The sequence below is a fragment of the Phyllostomus discolor genome, chromosome 14, assembly GCF_004126475.2.
Source record: "Phyllostomus discolor isolate MPI-MPIP mPhyDis1 chromosome 14, mPhyDis1.pri.v3, whole genome shotgun sequence".
Classification (NCBI taxonomy): Eukaryota; Metazoa; Chordata; class Mammalia; order Chiroptera; family Phyllostomidae; genus Phyllostomus; species Phyllostomus discolor.
In genome coordinates, this window is record NC_040916.2 from 21,089,428 (window position 1) to 21,113,600 (window position 24,173).

The 24,173-nt window shown below is 60.8% G+C and overlaps 1 protein-coding gene across 2 annotated transcripts in view; it reads left to right on the forward strand.

The window, feature by feature from the left end:
* KIAA0040 (KIAA0040 ortholog) overlaps positions 1-18,708 on the forward strand; it is a 28,369-nt gene extending 9,661 nt beyond the window's left edge. The window contains exons 1-3 of one of the 2 annotated variants that reach the window (XM_036015113.1): positions 8,377-8,441; positions 15,424-15,451; positions 15,490-18,708. In XM_036015113.1, the coding sequence (XP_035871006.1) occupies positions 15,528-15,836 (309 nt within the window). In that variant the 5' untranslated portion in view covers positions 8,377-8,441; positions 15,424-15,451; positions 15,490-15,527 and the 3' untranslated portion in view covers positions 15,837-18,708. Of the gene's footprint in view, positions 1-8,376; positions 8,442-15,423; positions 15,452-15,489 lie in introns of those variants that run through there. The other variant, XM_036015112.1, reaches the window with a different exon arrangement.
* The last annotated feature ends 5,465 nt before the right edge of the window (positions 18,709-24,173 follow it).

The following is a 24,173-nucleotide window of genomic DNA, read 5'->3' on the forward strand; positions in this document are numbered from 1 at the left end:
GGCCACAAGCTCAGGCGCCGCCCCACACCTGCGGCCGGGCTGTTCCATGGATCGCAGCTGTGGGCCAGAGGGAGCGTTGGAGCGTCGCCGTGGCAACAGCAGGAGCCTGGAAGCCTCCAGCTCTGGCTGCAGCCCAGGCCCCCCTTGACTGGACTCCTTCTCTGAGCCAGCCGCACTTTCCTGAGCGACCTGGAACCCCATCTTTCCATCCTCCTCCCACTGCATCATCCATTGTGCCCCCCCCCAGGTGCCAACCCAAGTCACACCCTCCTTGAAGCCTCGCCCAGATTCCTCCTTGGAGCTGACGGCTTCCTCCTTGCTGCTCCTGTAACCGTCTGTTTGCTAGGCCCCCTAACTAGCCACACGTTCTTGTTCTGGTCCTGGGCTCATCCATTTCCCCAGCAAAACAGATTCCTCCAGGTCACAGTCTATACCTTTCGCTCCCTTTGGAACCCCCGGCCCAGGTGGCTGGCAGGTGCAGCAGTGCCTGGGAAGGCCTTAGACAGAAGAGTGGGGTCCCGTCCTCCTGCACCAGGTGGGCGCCCGACGCCCGTGCGTGGAACTGTCTGCAGCTGCACCTGGGCAGCGGGCGACGTGGCAGTCCGTGGCCCTTCTGGCCTCCCTGTGTCAGCGACCCAGGCTCAGGGAAGGAAGGAAGAAGTGGCAGAGTGTCCCTCCCCCGGGGAAACAATGGGGAAAGCCTCATGCAGTAGTGACAGCGAGGCAGCAAGACGCCGGCGCTGCACACACACAGACCCAAGGCAATCGGCCCGGCAGTCAGGAACCACCAATGAAATGCCCACCCACGGACACTGAAGTGTCTGGAACACAGCTGGGCGGGGCTTCCCAACACCACGCCTCGCTTCCCACGGGAGTCGTGTCAATACTCAGGGTGGCCCCCCACCCCGCAAGGCTGATGCCCATCTCCTGCAGAGGCCGGCGATCACGGGTGTCAGACCTTCCTTCTGTCACCTCTGCCCTCGGCACGACGGCGTCTCTGGAGATTCAGAAGCAGCCAGCCGCCCCGAGAGGCCCGCAGGGCACCCTCACACTCTGGAATGCCCGCGCACACTGGCACCCGAGCCCAGACCGCGAGAGAGTTCTCCAGATCCAGAATGTCGACATTCCAGCGCGGGGATGGTTTTCCCCTGAGTGTCTGCTACCCGCCCACAGCGCTGTGTGTGCACCCAGAACCCCGCGGGACAGAGCAAAGTGACCGCCGGACATCTGGGGGGAGCCCGGCCACATGGTCCTGAGTGGCTGTGAGCGAGCCCCTGCTTCTTCACCTGCAAAAATGTTCACTCGTTAACTCGGGGAATATTTTCCAAGAGCAAAACCTGCCCCAGCTGCTGGGGATGCGGTGAGGGGAGCCCATCTGCCTAGAGAGGAAGGGAGATGACCAAGCAAAAACTCTGGGCCTACGGCAGGCTGCAGGGTGTCGTCGGGGGACAGTGTGGGGCACAGGGAGGGCTCCCCGAGGGGAACACAAGAGGGCCCAGGAGATTTGGGGTGGTGGTTGGGGTGGGATTGGGGGAGGCTGGGGTTCCAGATAAAGAAGCTCATGTGAGTCTCCCAATGACAGAGACCACAAAGCCCGCGGAGCCCGAGAAACGAAAGGGTGTGGGATCGGCAGAAGCGACTGGTTGCCGTCTGCTCACATTCCTGGGGCTTTTTAGGAATCGGTCGAGTGAGAGAGCCGCCCGCGGGGAACGCTGGAGACCAGAACCCCAGCCCTCGGCCCCTGAGCAGCTCTGCCGCTGTAAGAGGATTCCGAACACGCGTCTGCTCTTTAGCGTGTTCATCTGCGAGCTAGGGCCGAGGAAGCCTTCCCCTGCTCACGTGACCGGGGGCGGAATGGAGAAATGTTTGCAAGAGCCTTTGAGAAATTAAGATGAGCCATCAGTGCAGGGTCCTTGATGGACTCTCCCCCACCACCAACAAACAGCGCCAGCCGGGTCGGGTGTCAGTGGAAGCGATTACCGCTCGGCTTTTATCCCCCCTCTCCCGCCCCAAGGGAGCGGGAGATAAATAGCCATTTCTTTCTGATTGGTTTGGTGATATTTCATTTCGGTTCATAATCAGATTTTTGTCTAAGGCAGAAAGCAAGCTATTAATAAAAGTTTTTTTTCTCTTTTTTTAAAGATTTTTTAGTTTTATTTTTACAGAGAGGGGAAGGCAGGGAGAAAAAGGAGAGAAATATTAATGTGTGGTTGCCTCTCACACGCCCCCTACTGGGGGCCTGGCCCGCAACTCAGGCATGTGCCCTGACTGGGAATCAAACCAGTAACCCTGTGTTTCTCAGGCCAGCGCTCAATCCACTGGGCCACACCAGCCAGGGCAAAGATTTTTATTTTCATTGTAATACTTGTAATATTCGCTGAGCCCAGGAGGGGAGCTCAACCCCACACCATCCCCTGCTCTGGCCCAGGCACACTTTGATTGACGAGTGAGCTCAGGAGGAGAATGTGGCATCCGAAACACCGACACTGCTCTGTCCCCTGCTCACCAGCTTTGGGGGCCTCCCTGGGACCCATGACACCTCTGTCCGGCCTTCGCAGCTGCCTGTAATGTCCCCAGCCATGCCTGGACCACCTCATCCCACGTTCTTCCGCAGAGCCTTTCTGCACTGTCACCCCAGTGCCACACTCTGCATGCGCCAGCCTGTGAGCCCCTGCTCTTGCTGCCTCTTCCTCTCCAGTGCCCCCCAACTTCCGTCTCTCTCCGAATGTCCAGCCCCCCATGTGGTGACATTCAGCACAGGACGCAGCACAACCTGCATCTCCTCTGAGCGCGCCACTCCCCTTCAAACCCCAACCAATATCGGTCCCTCTCCTTTCCCATTGTGTGTGCACTTAGGATTTTCTGATATTCATTTTAGCCTCTAATGGCTGTTGATTGTTTTTGGAAATTAAACTCAGAAGGGCACCTCCCGTTTACAAAGAACTCTCATGATATTATTAGCTGACTTTTACCACAACACTGGATGGCGAGGAAGTCGGTGGGCTCATTAGTTTCCCGTCTCAGGCATGAGGAACCCGAGCTTTGGGGGTTCAGGGGTTTGAGCCATCCCCTGGCAGGAGAGTTCCAAGTTTCATGAAGAAACTCTGTTCCGTTAAGAACCCCTTCCTACACCTCTGTGTTCTCCCTCCTCTCCCTGTTGGTATAAACCTAACACACATCATATAAACTTAACTAGCACTTCTTAGTATAAAAATCCATGTGCGACTTCAGGAAAAATAATTCAAATGGCACCTTTTATGGATGCAAGTAATTGTTATCTGCACTCTCGGCCTCTTCATACACGAGAACAGTATGCGTGCAGCATCGTCTCTATGTGCAGAGGGAGCCTCAAACCTACTCTGCACAGACCTCCCCCTCCCCCCGGGTCACCCAGAGGTCAGCCGCAGGTGCAGCACCGGGGCCACCGTCTCCAGGCAGAGGAGGATTGAATGTGCTCAGAGCTGGCTCCGCAGGGAGGACATGCCTCATGCCCAGCCAGCCCTGGGAAGCCCGGGTCACCTGGCACAGGGAGCACCCAGGTTGCCCAGCACCGCTCCACGGCCAGGTGACTGCCACCAGGTGTAGGGGTAGGGGATGGACAGATGCATGTCCGTCCGTCCATCCATCCATTCTGGATGGGAAGTGGGAAGCCCTCCACTCAGCTCATGGGAGCAGATTTCCCAAGAGCTTCAGGCCCCTTGGACTGCCCGCAGGTTGGAGGGGGTCACGTGTTCGCCAGGCCCCCCCCTGTGCGTGCTGCCTGGGAGGATTCCAGCGGGGCTCTAAGTCTCTGGGCGGTTCTCGGCAGCGCGTGCACAGGTGCCGTCTGCCTCGACTCAGTGGGTCGCTGACTTCAGAGAGCGTGAGCCTGGGGGGACCAAAGGGCCGAGATGACAGCCCGCCTCCCTCCAGCCCTGTCCCCAGTCCAGGCCACACACGCAGCCGCTTTCTTGTGTGTCCGTCAGACGCCGTCCCCGCCTTGGAGACGGCGGAACAGAGTCCCATGGCCGCCGAAAGCCCTTGCCAAGGACACAAACGCTCCATCACCGGTGGTGAGACCCTGAGCTGGCTCCTCGGCCCGGGGCCCAGGAGCATCCCCACTCCTCCGGCCCCCGGGCAACCGTTCGCTGAGAGGTTGGCCCGTGACCACCCACAGGAGCCTGAACCGATGCGACCGGAGAAAAGTCCGAGCCAGACCTGGGGCCCTGCCGGCTCTCCCTGGAGGAGGGCGCATCACGGGGACGCCCACCCCTCCTCTGGCTGCCCCCAGCCAACCACAGGCCCCAGGGGCCCCCTCCTGCCTCCTGGCTGGCCGAGGCAGGGCCACACGTCCAGTGCATTTGCTCTGTCAAACCGTCCCCACCCAGTGGCCTCTTTCTTCAAGCCCCGGATCGTCTGGTTTTAAAAAGTGCATTCTGGGCTGCCCCCGGGAGATAAAGCCTGCAGGCCGCCACGCCATGAGGCCGCCCCGCAGAGAGAGGGGGACGGATCTAAGTCACCCGCCTCATCCTCCCCACTCCTGGGGGCCCGTGTGGTTTCCAAAGAGTCTGCCCTAAAGCTCCCAGGTCTCCAGGCAGGGCCAGGACGGAACGGGGACGGTGCCTGTGGAGGGGTGCGGGGTTGAGGCCGAGGAAAGGGTGTGTGTGTGTGTGTGTGTGTGTGTACATACATGCATGTTAGCATCTGCAGGGCTACCCCTCCGCCCCCACACGGTTCACCACCGCTTAAGCAGGCCCTGCCGTCCTTCCCCCACATCGCTTATCTGCAGACATTACAGCGGGCGCCGGCAGCCCCCTTTGGTGCGGGGCGTTTCAGGGGCCGAGAGGAAGGCGTCTGGGGGCCGGGGCAGGCAAACCGAGGGGACCGGGGACAGGGCGAGGCCAGTGGCCACTCCAGAGCGTCCCGGCAGTAACGGTGTATTAGCACAGAGGCGTCTAACGCGGCAGCTGATGCGGCTGAGAAAATGCCGCCCGTTTCAGAGGAAGAGGGGGCCGTGGGCCTGAGTGGGTGCTCAGGGACTACTTCGGGACCCTCACACAGGTCCTCTGCGTGCACCGCCAGTGACTTCATCAAAATTTGGGGGGGGATAGGTCGAGAGGAAAGGTCAGGGGGAATCTGCATTCGACCTGAGGGATGCGGATTTGAACTGGAGCAGACAGGACGTGAACACCCCCCACCCTCACCCCCGCATCGTGGGCTCCTGTGGAATGAGGCTATTCCTGCTCCCTCCTCCCTCGATGGTTTGGCCTTCACGTTTCAGGCCCTAAGATCACAGCACGGTGGCTCTGGGCTTGTAATCATCCTGAACCTCTGTTAACACTCAACGAAGGGAGGCACCGGGAAGGAAGAGAGAGCCGCGTCTGTATTGCTGTTGAGTCGCACGACTGTATGTTTTTGCCACCCCGTTAGTTCTCGAGTGGTCCGGCCGACCCACCTCGCCCCTGAGCGCCGCCGAGAAAAGTACGGCCGCCGTTGGGTGACCGCCGCTAGGTCCGTGGAACGCTGAGTTCCCGTCTGCGGCGGCATTAAGCCAAATGATGCAACTCCACAAATTTAAGGTCTATTTTTTAATCACCACCTGTGTGGGAGAACCAGAATCTCACAAGGGCTTGGTTGTCTTCTTGCTTTTTCAAAAAACACTCTTCCCTCCAAGAGGAGGTGACGTGGGAAGGCTCAGCCGTCAGTGACTGAGCCTCCCTCTTATTTGGGGAAGAAGGCAGGCACCGCCCTGCACCCCCCCCCCCCAGTTGCCCCCCTTCCCTGCTCACGGTGACCTCAGAGCCTGGGCTCACCACCGCTAAAAATAAAACTTTACCTGGGCACGTGCCACACCCACCCACACGCGCTCCAAGCCCTTACCAAATAGCTTTGAAAAACAAAAATGAGAACCGTGCAGCCAAGGAATGGCACTGTAACCATGGCTACAGGTTTTATTAGCACTAACACCAGGATGTGGTCGGATCAGATACACGCAGACGGCTGTCACTGTGTGTGCCGCAGATCTCCCCGTTAGAGACGGGGCTTACAGGGATGCCGAGTCACAAAGGGCGGGGGGTGGGGGGGAAGGGTGTCGGTGGTCAGGCAGTGCAGGCAAGAGGCGCCAGAGTTCCCATCTGAGCTGCAGTTCAGCTTGTTCGCCTGCTCCTGTACCACGCCACTACCTTGCATTTAGATCGCGATTTTCCCTCCTCGGTGTCCTTTGCACACGCACGTTTTGCGTGTTCTTCACAGCAGTCTTTGGACATGTCTCGGCTGCGTGACGGCTTTGTAGCTGGCATGGGGGCAGGGCTCAGGAAGTAGAACTGACGGGCCTGAGGCCAGGCGCTGGGAGGACCACTGGACCGAGACCGGGACTGGGTCCTCGGACTGCCCCCTTGGCCACCCTCTGGTGTCGTCCTGGGGATGTGTTGTTATGTGTTCACTGCTCCTGCAAACGCCCTCCTCCTTATCACTTCACTGATTAGCCAGGACCAAGGTCAGGCCCTCAAGCTGGAGAGGAGGTGGTGCCTGGGGCCCTCACTTCTCTATTCCCAGCCCCCTGGGTGGCTCTCCCCTCCACACACAGTGACACGAAGGGCGGGTAGCATGGTCCCTACTGCACAGGAGTGGGCGGTCCAGGGCCGCAGGCGTGACGTGCCTGCAGGGACCAGGTGGGGCGCAGGACCGGGTGAGCAGGCAGGGGGACAGGGTCAGGAGCGGGGAGGGAACAGAGGTCCACCGGTCCTGTCTGTGAGGGAGGACAGTGTGGCCATGTCTAGGACCAGCTGAAGATCAAGAGCTTCACATGCAATCCGGAGAGGCAAAGAAAGAAGGAAGTACAGGGGCCTGTAAGTCGGGTGTGATCCCCCATGCCCACTGTCGCACGTGGTGGTATTCTGTGCTTCTCTTCTGGTCCTACAAAAACTCGAGCTGCTGAGCCCCAGAGGGCGTCGTCACTAATCAGGAGTGGGGTGCAGGCTTTACACTGGCTGATGGGCGAAGGAGCGGGTGAACACCCCTCGTCCCAGAGGACAAGGTCCAGAGACCGGGGTCCTCGGCCCCCTGAGGATGCCGGCTGTGCAGACGGTGGTCACAGCGGGGTCTTGGGACTCAGATGGGACGACAGTCAAACCTCTTCCGTAGTTTAGCAGCTGCACGGCCTCGGGCAAATAAATCACTTAATCTGCAGTAGCCTCGCTTTGCCCGTCTGTATAATGGGGACACAGAGGCCCGCCCTCTGGAACGGGCCGCCTCTGTCCAACCTTGCTTGGTTGGACACCCGGAGTCGCATTCTTAGGGCACAATGAATGGTGGCTTTTTGCTGCCACAGACCCTCCCCTGTCCCTGGGGAAGGTGATAAGACGCTTTGCCAACGCTCCGTTTTGAGGCTCTGGCCTCCTGAGGTATCTGTGTCAGGAGAGGCCAGGCGGAGGGGAACAAGTGCGCGTTCTCGCTGAAATGAAGAGGAGAAAGCTGAGCGTGACGGGCAGGACAAGGCGCCCCTGAGAAACCGGACCCGGAGGTCGGAGGGCTGAAAGGGAGGCGCGGCTGGGGACGGAGGGACGGACACAGAGCCAGAGGGCGGAGGGCCAGCCAGCGCGTCTGCCCTGGTTCCCTCGGCGTCGGCTGGCTCGCTCTTGAAACCAGGGTGGGGAAAAGCTGACCCAACTCTGGCTACGACAGGACAGTTCTTCAAGTGGGTCTTTTCACCTTCTGCACGATATGAGCAGTATTATAGTAAATTCAGTGTTCCGTCGTTTTCAAGGCTATTGTGAGGCACCCACTGTGCGAGGTGCACTTGAGGGGCATGCTTTCCACATGTGGTATCTTTTCTATTCTCCCCAGCAATGCATTCATTCATTCACTCACTCATTCATCCACCCACCCATCCATTCGTTCATTATCCATCCACCCACTCATTCATACATCCATCCAACAAACCTTTCCTGCCCCCCACTCTCTGAGGCATTGTGCGGGGTCCTCAGGCTCACATGAAGCAGCACAATGGATAAAACGCCCAACCCTTTGGGAGGTGCGCTCCTATCGATTTGCAGGGGAGAAAACGAGCTTCAGTGAATGTTGCCCAGACCCCGCACTATGTCAGCGGAGCAGGCGAAATGCTCGACTCTGAGTGCTCTGACTCAGGAGCACACACACCAGAAAGTTTCCTGGATGATCTCAGCGGTGGAGAGATGAGGAAGTTGTTGACCTGCTAACGGGCTGGAAATACTGACTGGGCTCAGTCCTATTTAGCACGGCTGGGATTTTTCAGAGGAGCAGACAGGACCCAGCACCTCGCCAAAAGGGTGACCGAAAAAGACTGACTATTGGCCACGTCCGAGGCGTGGACCCTTTGGAGCCGATGTCATCGGGAGGGCGAGAGAGAGAGAAGAGGGTGCAGAGAGGAACGGAGACCCAGTGGCGAGGGAGTCTCCCCTAGCAGAAAGTCAGGGGAAGCCCAGGTAAAAAACCTTTGCTGACTCTCTCCACTGTTCTGACCTACTCTCCAATAATTTTCCTGGTGTCGTCTTTAAGGAGAGAGGGTGTCTTCTGCCTCCCCTGCACTCCCTTGCTAGCTTAATTAATCCCTGATTGATTGAAAGACTGACTCACTTGAACCTGGAGTGAAATGGATGGAGCTTTTTAATTTTCTTTCCCGCTGAACCTGAAATAGAGCCCACAGCAATGAGGCAACGATCCCTCGTTATCAGAAGGCCCCGGCGACCCCGAGCCCTCGGTGGCTGAGCAAGAGGAAGGTGGGTGATCACCGGGGAGCTGATAAAGGCCGCACCCCCACTCCCTGCTGCCTTCAGTGATGGGGGCTTTCTCGATCTTTACTTCCTCCCGAAATGAATTAGTTGGCTGGGAACTAAATGGCGGGTCACTGTCATCCAAGTCTGGCCACAGACGAGACTGACGGTCACTGTTCTAGGCCCTTGGTCACTCCTGCTCTCCCTCCCCAGTGACCTGGGTTGACTGAGGGACACTGTTTTCAAGATCCCTGTCCTTTGAGGACCTCCGGGCTCACCGGCGTGACTTCATTCATCTGCGTAGGCTCCGGGCATCCAAACGGAGTGAGGGGCACGGACCCTGTCCTCCTCCCCACTCCCAGCTCAGTGTGCAGCCCAGGAGCACCGTAGCAAAGGGTGCAGACTAAAGTGACGGGAGCACCGTGTGCAAACGAGAAGTTCCTCCTGCCAGGGCTGAGAGACAGGAGGGTGTGGAGCGGCTGGCCAGATGGCTGGGTTAAGAAAGGCCTCTGGGAGGGGCAACCACTGAGGTTCCGTTTTAGCAGAAGTGCCCTTGAACTGCGCGCTCTGAGCTCTGAACGTGATGAGCCGTCAGGCAGGCCGCGAGCTGCTAGACCGTGTACCAAGGGGACAGACCAGGTCCTGGGGGGTGGGCAGGCCTGGAGCAAACAGGCGTGTCCGGGGCTTGGGGGTGGGATCTGATCTGGCTCGCGTGGGAGACAGGCCCTGGAGAGGGCACAGGAGCCCCGGAGGCTGGCTGGGAAGCCGTCATAGTGGTCTGGTGAGAGATGCGGGTGTGCCTTAGAGGTTAGAGCCGGGCCGGGCCCTCAGGCGCCACCCTCACCCGGTCGGTCCCAGCTGTCACTGGGCCCCCAACGACAACAGTTGCCTCCTTCCTTCCACTGCCGCCTGCGACAGCCAGTGTCTGTTGCCTCAGTGACAGTGTCCTTCACAAACGCAGACCGATCAGGTCCCCTGCTTGTGCAAGACCTATGATGGCTCAGCAGGGAACAGCAGCCCCTGACACGGCTCAGAGGCCCTGTGGCTGCAGGGCCGCCTGCCTCGTGGGCCTGGGTCACCACGCCGTCACCCCACTCGCTGCTGCGGCCTCCGGCCACTCGGTCCTTTCCGTTCTCTTCAGGAGAAGCAAGGGGCCTGGTTGTTCGTCTGAAAAAAAGCACAACAAGGGCATCGTTTCTCTGTGTTCCCAGACCTTCAGAAGGGACACTGTGGGAAGGGTTCGTCTGCGGGGTGGAGGGAAGCCTGTCAAGCCTGTCACTCGCAAAGCCTCTACGGAAGCTGAGTCGACGTCTCAGGGCTTTTCCAGACACCCCGACCGGCGTTTGCTGCTTGTGTAGTTCGGATCTCAGCAAGGTCATCCCACCCGGAGCCTGCCCTGACTTCCCCCAGGCCTCTCCTTCTAGCACTTTCCGTGACTGCACTTTCCCACGGGTCTGCTGGGTTCTCGGACGAGCATGAGAAGGCAGGGATCGGGCCGCAGGCCCTCGGACGCCCAGCACCCAACGCGGCTCCCAGCACATGACTCGAGCTCCATAAGTAGTCCCTGCCCGGACGGCGGGGCAGACACCTGTCCTGACGGCCATTCCCTTCGAACCACTCTCCCCCCAGACCCGCTCCAGGGCCCAGGGCCCGCCCCTCCCACTAGGCTGCTCTGTGTCCCTGACACAGAGCTTGACCCCAGGGCCCATCACTCGGTATTCCGCCCTCCCCCCGAGATCCTCCCTTCACTTACCACAAGGCCCCTGTGCTCGTGGGAAAGGATCGGCGGCCAACCTGCTGATATGGAGATTTGGGACCCAGCATCCTCCTGGATGTGTGCTCTGACCTGCGGAATCGGGGCCTGCAGGAGAGCAGCCAGCCATCTGCATCTTTGACTCCCAGAGTGGCCGGGCGCCCACCATGCTGGCCCCGAGGTGCTGGGTAAGGACAGCAGCAAGCACAGCCGGGACCGCAGCCCAGGGCGGGCGGCTCAGCGGGAGCCGTGAGGAAAGACACAAGGGGAGGTCCGTGTCCCCAGCTGGCCACACACCCCCAGGAGTCTGCAGCTGCGGCACAGGGATCTTTGAGGGTTCGGAGAGTGAACTGAACCCCACCCCCGCCTCGCCCCACCGCTCACAAAAGGGCTGAAGATCTGGAGCACCGGCCACTGCGGAGCTGGCCTCGGGGATTTTCACTGGGCGCCGTCGTGAACGGAACGCCTCTAAAAAGCATCTACTGGCCAGCAGACACTGCTCTATGGTGTGCACATTTCACCGCATCTGATACCCAGGAACAAGGGGAGGCTGGTACGAACTACAGCGCCCCAGCCCTGCTTGGGGGGCTCCAGAAGGACCACCAATCCGAGGGCCAGCCCTGGACACGGCTCTGGGGCAGCTCCTGGTTCCCCAGGGTGGATCCGGCCCTCCCTGGACACAGCCAGGGCTCCTAACGCCCGGGACGGAGGCCGAGGCCTGTAGAGGGCCAGGTTCCCGGCCCGAGCCCCACGTCATGAGCCCAGCAGTCCTCTGGCATCGCCTGCGGGCTGGCCACAGCCGGGAGCTTCCCTGGGAGCCCCTTTCTGCTGGAATGGGGTGGGGGCCCACGGTCCTCTGGCAGCGGGGCCTGGGGGTGAGGGATGGAGGAGAAAAGCCCGAGGCTGTAAATCTGCTGTTACTCAGAGATAACCGACGATTTTGCAGAGGGTGTCTCATCGCCTTTTGCAGCCTACAAAGTGCACCAAATACTTTGAGCTCTCTGAATCCTCAACAGCAGCACAAGAAAAGCTCATCAGCTTCCTTCCATCGCCAAGGTTCGCTCACTCATCAAGGCCACAGAAATTGGGCCCGAGCTCAAATCCAGGTCTCAGGGCCCACGACCCTCACTCTCCCCCAACACCTCACACGCAGGCAGGTGCAGGTTTGTTGGAAGAAACAATGAATAAATGACTCTCCCCCCACCTGGACACTGTGGAGAATACAGAGGCGAATAATTCTGGTTCAAGTAAACTGAAAGTAACTCCTCCATCGTCTCGTGCCTCACCCCCACCCCCACAACCACCATCAAACAGTCGGGGTTGGTTGGCACCGACACGGGTTTTACAAGAATCGGTGAGTTGTCTTCCAGGGTCAGCGACCACTAAGAGCCAACAGAAGCTGGGTTTCCCAGAATGCATCTCTCAGGCCCGAGGTGTGGTTCCTCGTGCAAGACCGTCTGTGGACGCCCTCACTCTTCGTTCACACCACCGAGGAGGTACCTGACTGCGTCCCGGAAATGCTAATAATGCAAGGCCCATAAATACTCATGAAACACTACTGATTAGCGGAGCTCAGCAGGTAACCTGGGTTGGAGGGAGCCTAGAAGAGAGTTTTTAGACAAAGAAACATAAAGAATACCTTTCCATTGAATCTACCCCGGACTGGATTCCCAAATGTTAACGAATCCTCTCAGCAGCCATACAGAAAGCAGGCTCCAGTAAGTGCCTTTAGGAACCCAGAAGTGAATTATTGATTTAGCTTTTGCTTGAAGAGAAATCTATTCGCTCAAAGGCTGTTTCAGGTGCCGTGGGATGGACAAGTTTGAAACAAAGGCTGGGAGGGGGAGGAGGGCCTGGGACATTGGACTAAACACACGGTTCAAGTCCACGCTTCTGTTTCGGCCACCGAGCAGCCTAGGTTGGGCTGTGCTGACGTTTGGCTTTTGTGCCACGATCCCTCCATGGCGCCAGCTCCCCTGGGACATACGTGCGAGGTTCTGAGGCAGCAGAAACCATGTCTTTTCCCTTCTTTACCGAATCCTCGACACCTAATGCAACGCACAGCCTATCTTAGGCGCTCAGCACACGTCTGTTTGTGCAGAACTCCCTAAAAGCATTTTCCAGAGCTCTTCAGCTCCTGCTCTCTCGTCCCGGAGGGCAGCTGTGGTCACCACGTCCTCTCTCATCTGGTTACAAAGCCCCCAGATGAGCACGCCCTCTGACCCGGGGCCACAGCCCACAGCCCTCTGCTCTGAAGCCGCAGCCCCACCCCCAGCCCCCGCCCTGCCCCGGGCGGCCCCTGCGCTTCCGCCCAGCCTCTAAGCCTTCCTCCACCTGCAACCTTTGAACATCCTTGACCCATGCTTCTCTGTCAACATGCTCCTCACTTTTCAAGGTCCTCCTCCAGGGCTCCACCTTGGTGGAATCTGTCAACCAATTTGCTGTCACTAATTGTCTAGCTGGAACCACAGCAATGTGGGGCAAAGAGCCTCTGGCCCCAGGAGAGCTTCCCTGTAGGAGCAAAGCAGAGAAAAGCACCCGAGTCTCCCCCCCCGCCCCCCCGCCCACAGAGCAGCGAAATCCCCCTCGATGGGCCGGATACCACTGGATGGGCTGGATACCACTGGGCCGTCGGGCTGAGGCCAAAGCGAAGGTCGCGGTGCAGTGCAGAGACCAGCGGTGTGGCGTGCGAGGCAGCGAGTGGTCGCAGTGGGTTCCAGGGTTCCGGGCAGTTTCCTCTACTGGGGGCCCGTGGGCTGGGTGGCGTGTGGGCAGACCCCCCTGGGGGGGGGAGGGGCTGTGCACTCTCAGAATAGTTTTCTTTGCTGCCTGTCGTGTTAGGTTTGGGCAGCCACGTGCTTCCGATGCACCCTCGCTGGGGCAGGGCCGGGTTTTTGCCCCCTGTCCTGCCTCTGCGAAGTGTCGGACCATGGGAAATCAGTCTCTCCGCCACCTCTGTCTGCAACAGACCGGGTAAGCATTTAGGTCAGTCTGGGGAGTCACCAAGTTAACCAACTGTCCTAAGATTCTGTACGCCCCGGGCAGCTCGCCCAGAAGGGTTGAGTCCACATGAAGCAAGAGGAGGTTCGGAGCGACCGCCGTGAACAGCCCACCCCCGGGGCGTCAGGGGCCAACCTCCAGGCGCAGCCAGCCGCACCGCTCACTGGCTGTGGGGCCTGCGCCTCCGGGCCCTTGGCTGCAGGACTGGGGAGTAGCCACAGCCTCCCAGCAAGGCCGTCACGAAGACCCAATGAACAGCTGGCGTAAAGCGACGAGTGCCGGCTTGGAGTCCCACTCCCTCCCATGGGCCGCATGTCCCTGCAGCAGGAGCCGGTCTAGATGGCGGCACAGATGGTACCGCGGGGGCGCAGGGCCCCCAGCCAGCAGCCCAGGACCCAGGCCCTGCGGGCTCTGAAGGACACACGCGCCCTGGGCGCAGGGATGCCTACGGAGTGTGCTGTCCGAGGAACAAGGCCTGAGGACAAGACTGGGGTGGGAAACAGGGCCCCGCGGTGACTCTGGACCCCAGTCCCCCAGCACTCCCCTCCAGTGACAGTGTGCCATCCCGTCGCTCACTTAAAAGAGGTAACTCACAAGGAGGAGACTGGAAAATTGTCAAGTGGGATAAACACAGTTATGAAGCAACGCTGTCATCCTCCGTTCCTCCTCGGGCCCAGCGGCCTTGGCAGGGTGCTGGACATACTGTCACACTATCCAGGGGTCTGGGTGTGTGCCACCCCTGCTCCCCGACTCTGGGCCTCAGAGTCTCCATCTTCCAGTGGGAGAGCTGGTTGGGATGAGCTCTCGGGTCTGCAGCCCAAAAACCAAGGACTTCGCCCTTTGGGTCCTGGGCAATGTCTTACACCAAGGGGTCTCTTCAATTTCCTTGCATCGTGCCTGGCCTCCGGGTCTCGTTTGGACACGAGAACCTGCAGACTCCGGACCTGAAGGAGCCGCTAAGAGCTTACACGCGAGCACCGAAAATGGGGGTGCGCGTGGAGAGGCGGAGGAGGTGCCGGAGGCAGACGGGCTGCTCTGGACCGGCCGCCAGAGCAGAGGCGGCTGTAAAGCTGGGCTCAGGGCAGCAGTGCCGGGGATCCTGGGGCGCAGCCCCGTTTCCAAGCACTGTGATGGAGCCTTTTCTGTTGGAAAGAAATAGGCCGGGGCAGCGGGGAGGAAGGCTGGGAATGCTTGGCTGAGGGACAGCCAACAGGCACAGGTAGCGAGGGAGAGGGAGACGGAAACAGGGAGAAGCAGCAGATGGCCCCCCAGTGGAGCACGGTGAGTCCTCATCAGGACCAGGGTGGCGGGGGACACCGGGCAGGGAAGGGGGCGTGAAGGGACAGGGAGGAAGGCTGGGGCGGGGCTGGATGAGGACTGACGACCTCACAGCCTGGGGAAGTCCAAGGCCCCCCCCCCCCCCCACGTCCCCTGACAGACACCAGGCATCAACCTTCCTTCTGGTGCCCAAGCTCCCACAGGTGCTGAAACGGCAAGGTGTGTCCGTAGAAGGTGAGCTACGAAGCTATCCTTGGGGGGTGGGGGGGGGGTTCCCACACCCACCCGGTGGGCTGCAGTGGAGGGACCGCTCTTACAGAGGGCTCGGGGGGCCAACCCCCACCCCCCCAGCGCTGGCTGTATGCACTGATTCATCTATCCAACGACTGCTGGGCCGCTTCTACGGGCCAGGTCCGGTAGCCCCTTCATTTTCACATCCTGAGCCCCAGGCAGTGAGTCTGCGGAGTGAGAATCACCAGGTGGAATGCGTGTTGACCGAATGCGTGCACTTATCTCGTTCACCGGGTCTCAGCAGGACACCGGCGACCTCCGGAAAGCCTCGATTATTCCCTCCTCTTTCCTGAGCCTAAAACCCACGGCGTTACTGGAAATGGTAGTGCGTCCCACTGTGTTTTGGTGAGCGGTCTGTTTCCCTCCCTTCAGGTGCTGCCCACGCCCACGCAGGAGGAGGAGGAAGAGGAGGCGGCGTGAGTTCCCAGCCGGAGAGACCGTGTCCCCGAGCCCAGGACCTGGCAGTGGGCGGAGCCATGGAGAAAGTCAACAACTTCTTCAGTGACATCTGGGACCTCCTGGTGACCAAACACCAGGAGGGCCTCTTCAACACCGTGTGCCTGAGCGTCATCCTGGCGCTGCCGCTGCTGGTGGCCCTCACCCTGCTGTTCGTCTGCTGCCACTGCTGCTGGAGCCGGGCGGGCCGGTGCGGCCAGCAGCCCGAGCAGAACAAGGGGGGGCAGGGGAAGAGGAAGAAGAAGAAGAAGAAGGGCGAGGAAGACCTCTGGATCTCCGCGCAGCCCAAGCTCCTGCAGATGGACAAGAGGCCGTCGCTGCCCGTCTAGCAGGCGGGAAGCAGAGGTGCGTCTGCCTGCGGGGACCCAGCTGCCCCGGCCACGCACGCGGCAGGGTGCGGCGACCCCCGACAGGTCACACTCATGCCCACGGAGGAACTGCTCAACCACGGAGCAAACCTCGGACAGAGTGTCCCCAGGAAGGGTGCTCCCCGGGGGGCACACGCGGATGGTTCTGGGGCGCGGTCTTAGCAGCTCTGTGCCCCGTAGCAATGCTCGCAGCTGCGGACTCTGGAGTGCCCCCCCCCCCCCGACTTCCGGCGCAGTCCCTATGCAAAAGCACAACAAACGTGTACCCGTGTGTGTAGACACGCCCCCTGACTCACACACACACACACACACACACACTGTGCACACCGCACACACCGTGCGCTATCTGCTCTCGCAGAAATGGCTCGTGGGAGGCCGGCCTGGCCGGGCTCGGGTACACGTGCCCAGTCCCAGGACCAGGTGAGGCTGCCCACTCCTGTCTGCCCCACGTACTACTCAGGTTAGAGACGTGCTTCCCCCCTGCGGTCCCTACGCAGCCTCCCGCTGGAAATCCTCCTCTTCGGACATTTCAGCAACTTGGTACAGGCCCCCCTTCCCACTGGGGAGTATTGAGACAGACCCCCCGAGGTCCCCTGCTCCTGCCCCCATCCCTGGGAGGAAAGTTTAAGGTGGAAAAGCTCAGAATTCATCAAAAGCCGTTTTCTCAACCCCAACAGGGTCCCCATTGCCACTGGCAGGTGGCCCAGGCCCCCCTCTTCCCTTTGAAACACTGCCCCCAGAACCACCGGGTAGGGCACCCTCCTCCCCACAAGAACACACAGCTCTGGGTGGGGACTCCCAGAAAGCGGTGGGAACTTGAAGGTCAAGGCTACTTCGTTCCCTTCGCTGGGCTGCCCCAGGTACCTGTGCCGGGCAGCCAGTGCCACGCCTGGGCGAGGTGGCTCCCACGGAACCACGGGTGTTCAGCAGGGAGGGGGGTCAGATGATCACCGGCACAGCCTCACTGGTAACAACTTCCTAGGGTTGTCCTTGGAGGTGCGGTGCGTGGCAGGTGGGATGCAGAGGACGCAGTTTAAGTGACAGCAGGGTGAAGCTAGAGAGGTTCATTGATATTTATCTCAGGGCCCAGGCAAGTGCCTTGCACACAGTGGGGACACCTCACTGCCTGCGGATGCCGTGGGTTACACGACGATGTGAAGGGTAAGCTCTCAATGCCTCGCCAGTCCCGCCAAGTGGCCTCCTAAGTGAGTCCACGCGTGGCTGCAGCGGGTGGAGGCTGGGTGCCGAATTCTGCGGGCGGTGCATGCAGAGCCAAGGGGCAGGGGACACGCACACCCTGAGGCCCGTGAGGATGTGTAAACCAGGTCCTCAGTGGGGTCGGGGAGCGTCTCCCCGTGGGCAGAAGGCGGGGGGCTGAGTCAGTCCGCTCGGAGGGCGAGCTGGTCGTCCCAGGGGTGGGCAATTCCCAACCCAGAGCGGGCTGTGCTGTCCGAGGTCACGGGCAGGCCGGCTGGGTGGCGCTGCTGAAATACTTTCCCACGGAAGCCACGCTGATGGTGGGGGAAGTGCAGCTTGATCAACAGTGCAGCTCAACTATGGTACTTACGGTAGCTCCAGAGGCAGTGCTGGGAGGAGTGCACCCCGCTTGCTCGCCTGGGCTGTGGGGGCTGCCTGCCCTCCAGGCCCACTCCAGGCTGTGCAGGGTGGGCTCCGGGTGGGGACAGCCTCAGGACCCCGGGGAGCAGAGCTCAGGCCTGTGTACACTGTGGGGCCAGCTGCGCTCACCCTGTCACCCTAAGTGGCCCCAAGTGGCCCCAAGTGTCCTGGGCACCAGGCCCCTTGCACCTAAACCCCTTTGACCAGAGAAAGCTGCGCCCTCGGGTCCTCTGCCCCCTGGTCACACGGAGAGCTTGTCATGGGGCATCTGGCTGTCCCCTCGACAACACAGGATGACCGGGCATCTCCCCACACCTACCACTGACCACAAACGGGGTACCCTTCCTGTCTCCACCTCTCAGGCCCCTCAAGATGAGTGACTTGGGGAGACGTGGGGGCTGGAGGCTGAGACTGGTGTCAGATGTGACCCAGGAGAGCAGAGCACCAGGAACAGGTTGCCATGGCAACAGGCTGCTCATCTGAATTACGAGCTGTGGCCGTCACTGCAGTGGCATGGCCTCCGCCTGCAGGCGCACCCGCGGTCCCACCAAATGGACCTGCTCCAGCTCCAGCCACAAACCCCCCCAAGATGCATGTCTCAGCCGCTTCCACAGCCTGGGACGCGGCACCCCAGCCCTGAGCAGCCTTGCTTTTCCCCACCCGGCCCCCCCAGCACCCCTCCCTGGAAACCCCAGAACAGTGCCCAGGGCAGGAGGGGCCTCACAGTCCTGTTGAGTAAAGACACGGGTGCGGGACAGGATCCCAAGGCGGCTGCCCTCCCCCTCCCACTCCTCCACCCATCCCCACTCCACCCTTCCTCCCCAGCCTCTGTCCCAGGTGTCCCAGGTCTGCTGCCAGCGACCAGGGTGCCTCGGTGGGAACCTGCCTGGCCCATCGAGGGGGGTTCAGCTGATGAAGGACAATGAGGGCAGTGAAGGAGAGGCTCCCCAACCCAGCACAGGCTTGGGGTGCAGCCCCCGGGGGGCCCTACAGCGTCCAACAGGCTGGGGCCCCACGGTCCGCGGAGGTCTCCCCTCTGCTCGGCGGATTCGCTTCTATATTGCTCACAGGGGCGGGGGGAGGGGACAGAGAGCAAGGTCGTTGCCTTTTCAAGAAGAATGTAAATGGCCCACGTTGTGCAGTGTTTGTCAGTATTTGTTTCCTGGAAGACTCCAATGCATCAACAGAAAAACTTATTTAAGTAAAACACTTTGAACAAAGAAGCCACGCCTGGCCTCCTCCCTCGGCATTCCGTGTGACCTTCCCCCAGACACCAGGACGGGCGGGGCGACCCCCTGCCGGCTGCACCGGCCCAGTCGTCCCGTACCCCCTCCCCGCAGCCCCTCCCCGCCTGCGGGGCACAGGCCTCCGACACGGCGCCCCCAGGATCACACACACGCTGCCCTGGCAGCGCCCAGAGACGCACCCTCCTCCCTTCCATGCGGTCAGCCAGCCAACATCTTCTTATAGGAAAAGCGGGGAATGGCACAAACTTAGTAAAAAAAAAAAAAAAAAGGCCTGTGAGTTAGCCCCAGACCAGGAAGGGGTGAGATCAAAATCCTCTCCAGCGGCCGCTGGGGGCGGGGAGAAGGGGAGAGACACGTGTCGGTGTGTGTAAAGATTCATCTTCCGAGTCAGCCGTAGCTTTGCATTAGCCGTGAAATGTCCCGGTTTAGAGGCCCCGCCCCCACCCACCCCGCCAGGACCCCCGAGCTGGTCCTTGGCAGAGACCGTCCAGGACGTGCCGGCCAGCAGAACGGGAGACGATGGCGCTGCTCCACGTCTGCACCGTCCGCCGCGGAGCCGGGGGCCAGGCACGGCGGGGAAATTAAAATTTAATGACACTAAAGGCCCAGGAGCTGAGTCACATCAGTCACGTTTCGGTCACTCGAGAGCCACACACGCACACGCTAGTGGCCGCCATCCTGGAGACCAGGGGTCCGTCTGGCAGCTCAGGGGGGGAGGGGGCGGGGTCGGACACACCGGCCACCAGCTGGGGCTGAGTAAGCGAGGCCCCAGTCTCCTCTCCCCCAGGCCGGGGGTGTCTCTAGTCCTGGAGGGTTCCCGGGCCCCCTTCCCCAGCACCTGCCACTCCCTGGCAGCTGGGGGCCGAGGACAGAGACCCTCGGGCAGCGCTCTGCTGCCCCCCGGGACCCACACACCTTCCCGCAGCAGAGGACGGCAGGCAGCCCAGAAGCCGTGTGGGGGGAGCTGCCGCTGCGGACACCCGAGGGGAGGCCACGGCTGAATGCCATCGGCTCCCCCTGCCCAGGCTTGGCCCTGACCTTGGGGTACGCCTATGGGATTTGGACGATGCCAAGAGCACTCTCAGCTCGCCAGAACGCTCTGCACAGGCCCCTTGGCCTTTGACCCGGGTATCATTACCAAATCCAAAGTCACAGGATTCAGATTACTGGACTGAAATAAAGAGTCCCTTCAACACAGCTCCGGGTCTCTGTCCTGGGCCGAAAGGGATGTTTCCGAGGACCTAGGGCACGTCACTGGGCGGGGTGCATGCATGTACCAAACTCCCTCTCCGGCGGTTTTATTCTAGAGCACTTCTGACCCTTGACCGGGTGCCCACAAAACACAAAGCTGTCTAGGGGGCCCCCAGCCTGCTGGGGGGGGGGGGCGGAAGGAAGAGAGCAGCACAGTGTGCAGTTGTTTCCGAGCAGGCTGGGGTGTCACCCCCGAGCTTCCCGCCCCCCCCCCCCCGCCCCCGCAGTGTGGGCACTGGGCCTCGGGACCAAGTGGTGAGGCCCGTGGCGGAGTCCGTGAGTGAGGCGACGCTCGCAGAGCAGCGAACACAGGGCGGGCCTGTCCTGAGTGCTTGTCGCTGCATGGGGGCGGGACTACTAAGGGAGGGTGGAAGGAGACCCCGGGAGGGCCGCGCGCTAGAAGTCAGAGCAGGAGAAACTCTAGAGAGGAAAGCAAGAGGCCGGAGGGTCACCCGGTGCAGACGGGAGACAGGGATTGAAAACAAGGCACACTCTCTATCCCCCCCGGGGTGCCACCCGTCCGCTCGCTGCACCACACACTGCGCTGTGCCGGGTGTCCGACCCGCAGCCGGCATGCGGCCCAGGGTGGCTGTGAATGCGGCCCAACACAAAACCATACATTTTCTTGAAACATGATGAGATTTTTTGGTGAGTATGTGCCACAGTGTATTTAACATGTGGCCCAAGACACCTCTTCTTCTTCCAGTGTGGCGCAGAGACGCCGAAAGGCCGGACACCCCTGGCCACAGCAGGAGGAATAGCCCATGAGTAAGGGCCGCCAGTTAGCAGTGCGAAGCGGTCAAGTTTGCCGGAGTACCTGTCCTGTCCACCACCACCGCTGTCCTATGGCGACAGTGCCCCCCGGTGGCCAGACCAGGCAAGCGTTTGCATCAACATCTTTTTCACCGTCCCGGGGCCTCAGACCCAACTGCCGAAGACTCCCTGGATCTCACTCGGCGCTCGCACACCTGTCTGCACCGAGACTGCCACGCTCCTTGGACAGAGGAGAGGTTTCTAGAATTCTGTCTGGGCTGCTGTTAGGAACACACGTCCCCGAAGTGTGCCAGACTTTACGTCACTACACACAGGAAAGCTGCCCAGACCACACAGGACTCGCCCTCCTCCCGGAGGCCAGACGCTCCCAGCACGCCACTCCCATCCCCGCACGCATTGGAACGGGCCTTTCTGCAGCCGGGGTGGAGCCGTGTCAGTCACCGGTGTACCTCCAGCCCCAGGCTCGGAGCCTGGCACCTGTGCACTACACGCTACATGAACTCGGGGTGTGGGGGAGCCCCGGGGGTTTCTCCCAGGTGCAGGCCCCAGGCCCACCCACCCTCCTGCGGGATTTGTTGAATCTCGGGCGGGGCCAGACACCTGCCCGGGGAACAGGCGCTCTAGGTAAATGCCGGTGGGTTCTGAATCACACTCCGGAGAAACCGCAGTAACTAGATTCTCAGAAAACAAACAAACTCTACAGTCAGACACATGGGCAACACACTGCATCATGGCCCTCTCCCCGCTGAGATCCGCAACGCACGGACCACCTTCGCTTCCAGCAGGCACTGTAGGAAACAGGTGCGCCTCTGCTGAGCTCCGATTTCCCAAGCTCATTGAACCATCAAACCTCTTTCCTTAGCGCACCTGGAGAAGCAAGGGTTCCGGGGAACACCGCCTGGGAAACGCCGCCCCGGAGGGTTCCTATATTCCCCCAGGCACCGCCTGTTCCCGCCTTCCTCCGCTGACAGCCCAGTTCCCACCTCCCCCAGGGAAACCGGTTCCCATACGCACCCGGGATCCCCCGTGCCTGTGATAAGCTCTGTCTCTCACTCTGCCCTTTCCCTCACTTCCATTAGCGACCCCCAATAATCCCACTGGTGGGTATTCGGGGTGCACAGACCTCAGAGCTGGCGAGCAGTACCCCTCTGTCGAGGGGAAGAAAATCCAACAGCGTTCAATGAAGTTTTGGGGACCGGAGATCCCGGCACTCCACCTCCCGGCTCCCTAGGGCTGTCAGTAACACAAGAGCGCTGCCAGGGCTCCCACTGGACTCCTGCAGCAACCGCCGCAGCGCGTGAGCCGGGGTGGGTGTCATTCCCGCTTAGCAAAAAAGAAACCAAGGCCCGGAGGAGAAAGCAGCTCCCCGGACCTGTCACGCAACACAGCCCGAGCCGCCTCTCCCAGCATCCCCGCTGGGCACCAGGCATCTCCATCCTGACCACGAGCCAGCGTGGGCACCTCCCTGGACTCAGAACGTTATCGGACACAACAGAGCGCTCTGCGCATGTGCCTGCAGACCACCCTGCGCCTGCAGACCACCCTGCGCATGCGCCTGCAGACCGCCCAGGCGGCTCCTCCAGGTGTCCCGCCGCACGCCTCATCTGCCTCCTCAGCCCACTCCAATCAAAGCTCATTTCCTTCACGTGCCGAAACGAAGAACTAGTTTCATTCCGTTTTGTTTCCTCCTTTTCTTTAAATCACAACACTGCAAAAAACCACCGTTTCCTGGTTCCCGCCTTAGCTGCCAGCGCGCTGCCGCCACTCGGCTGTGTCCTAGAACGCACGGCCTTCTGCGGGCGCACCTGGGAACCTGACTTCTTCCTTTAACGCCGGCATCGAAACCACCTCTTTCTGCTCTTTCCCCGTTGGGGAGCCCGGCTACCAGGAGGACCCGGGGCCTGGATTTCTCTGCACATTACGAACTGCCTAGACTCCCTTCCGGAGGCGCCCCCACCCTCCTTCCATCAAGCCAATGGCCCCCATCCCACCTGACTCACCACCCAGGTGAGCCCGGGTTGAGGACTGAGTCCAGGCTCGCAAGGCCATCTCTTCGAGGGATCTCCCAGCGATCTGTTTTGGGCACTGACCAGGCACAGGTTGGCTGCCCCACTGGCTGACTCTCAAGGCCGTATCATCCCGGAAGGAAGGAAGGAAGAAAAGTGGGAACTCCCAGAACTCACCTTCGTGGGGGAGAGGAAGTGGCGGTGGAGCGGGGCGACACTGCCATCTCCTGGCCTGGCCGGGTACAGCGCGCCTCCTGCCAGGGCTGCGGCTCTCCATCCACAGAAACTCCTTCCTTCCTGATTCGCTCCGTCGCCCTGACGAGCGGCTTCAAGGGATGACTTGGGAATTATTTTCATGCAGGACTTCCTCCAGCAAACAATTAAGTTTCGCCAGGAGATTTGCACCACTTATACTTGACTTTCCCCTGCCGCGCTGCACGTCCACTCGGGTCTCTCCCTGCACACACAGCACCCGGCCCCTCTTCCCGCCGGCAGCCCCTTGCTGGTGCTCCCTGGCCCCTCAGCATATTCCGGGCGTCAGCGATCCCGGAGCCCCCGAGAACCCTCAGTTCACAAGCAGACAGACAGACACTCTGGGGCCCCACGCCAGCAGAGCGCCTGCAGAGAGCCGGCTCTCCGCTGTCACGGGAGGGCCCCTCCCCACCTCCACCGCCCAGGCCCCTCCAATCCTGCCGATGCTTCCTCCCAAACCCTTCTTCAGCCTGAGCTCTCTCCCCTTTCCCATGTTCCTGGCTCAGACCAAGTCAGTCCTGCGTGAGGCCTATCGCATGGCCCTCACCCTGTCTGCGACCTGCGACCTGCGACCTCTGCCCTCTGCCCTCCGCCCGAAACCTCCCCGTCTGCCTCCCGGGAGCTGTAAAAAGCTCGGGCGGGCGCACGGGGCGCAGCTGAGGCTCGTTGAAGCAGGGGCTCCGGAGGTCAAGCAGAGGCTCCGGAGGTGGGCAGGGCCTGCAAACACAGCAGCTCCCGCCGATTCTGACGCGCAGGGAGACCTGAGAACCCACTGTCCACTGCCCACTGTCCCGGCGTGTCCCCAGGGCCGGCCCCACCACACAGAGGGCAGGGGCTGGGTGTCACTGCTTCAGAGTGTCCTGCGTGACTTGACTAAATGCCTGTGGCACGTGTGTCCTCACCTCTACCCTGGCGCCTGGCTGGCAGCTTATCCCTTCTCTGACAGCTGCTGTTTCCTTCGGTCTGTCCCCAGTGGCTTCTAACCTGACTCCGAAAAAAACGTGTGACCGCCTGGAGCGCAGGTTGATGGAGAAACCCCTTCCTGAGGCCTATTTCAGCCACCAGAGCCGAGCTGGTCACAGTTAAATGAGGTTAGGCAGGCGGCCTAAGGGCTGGAATGCTCCCGGTCAGATAAACATCCTTTGACAATG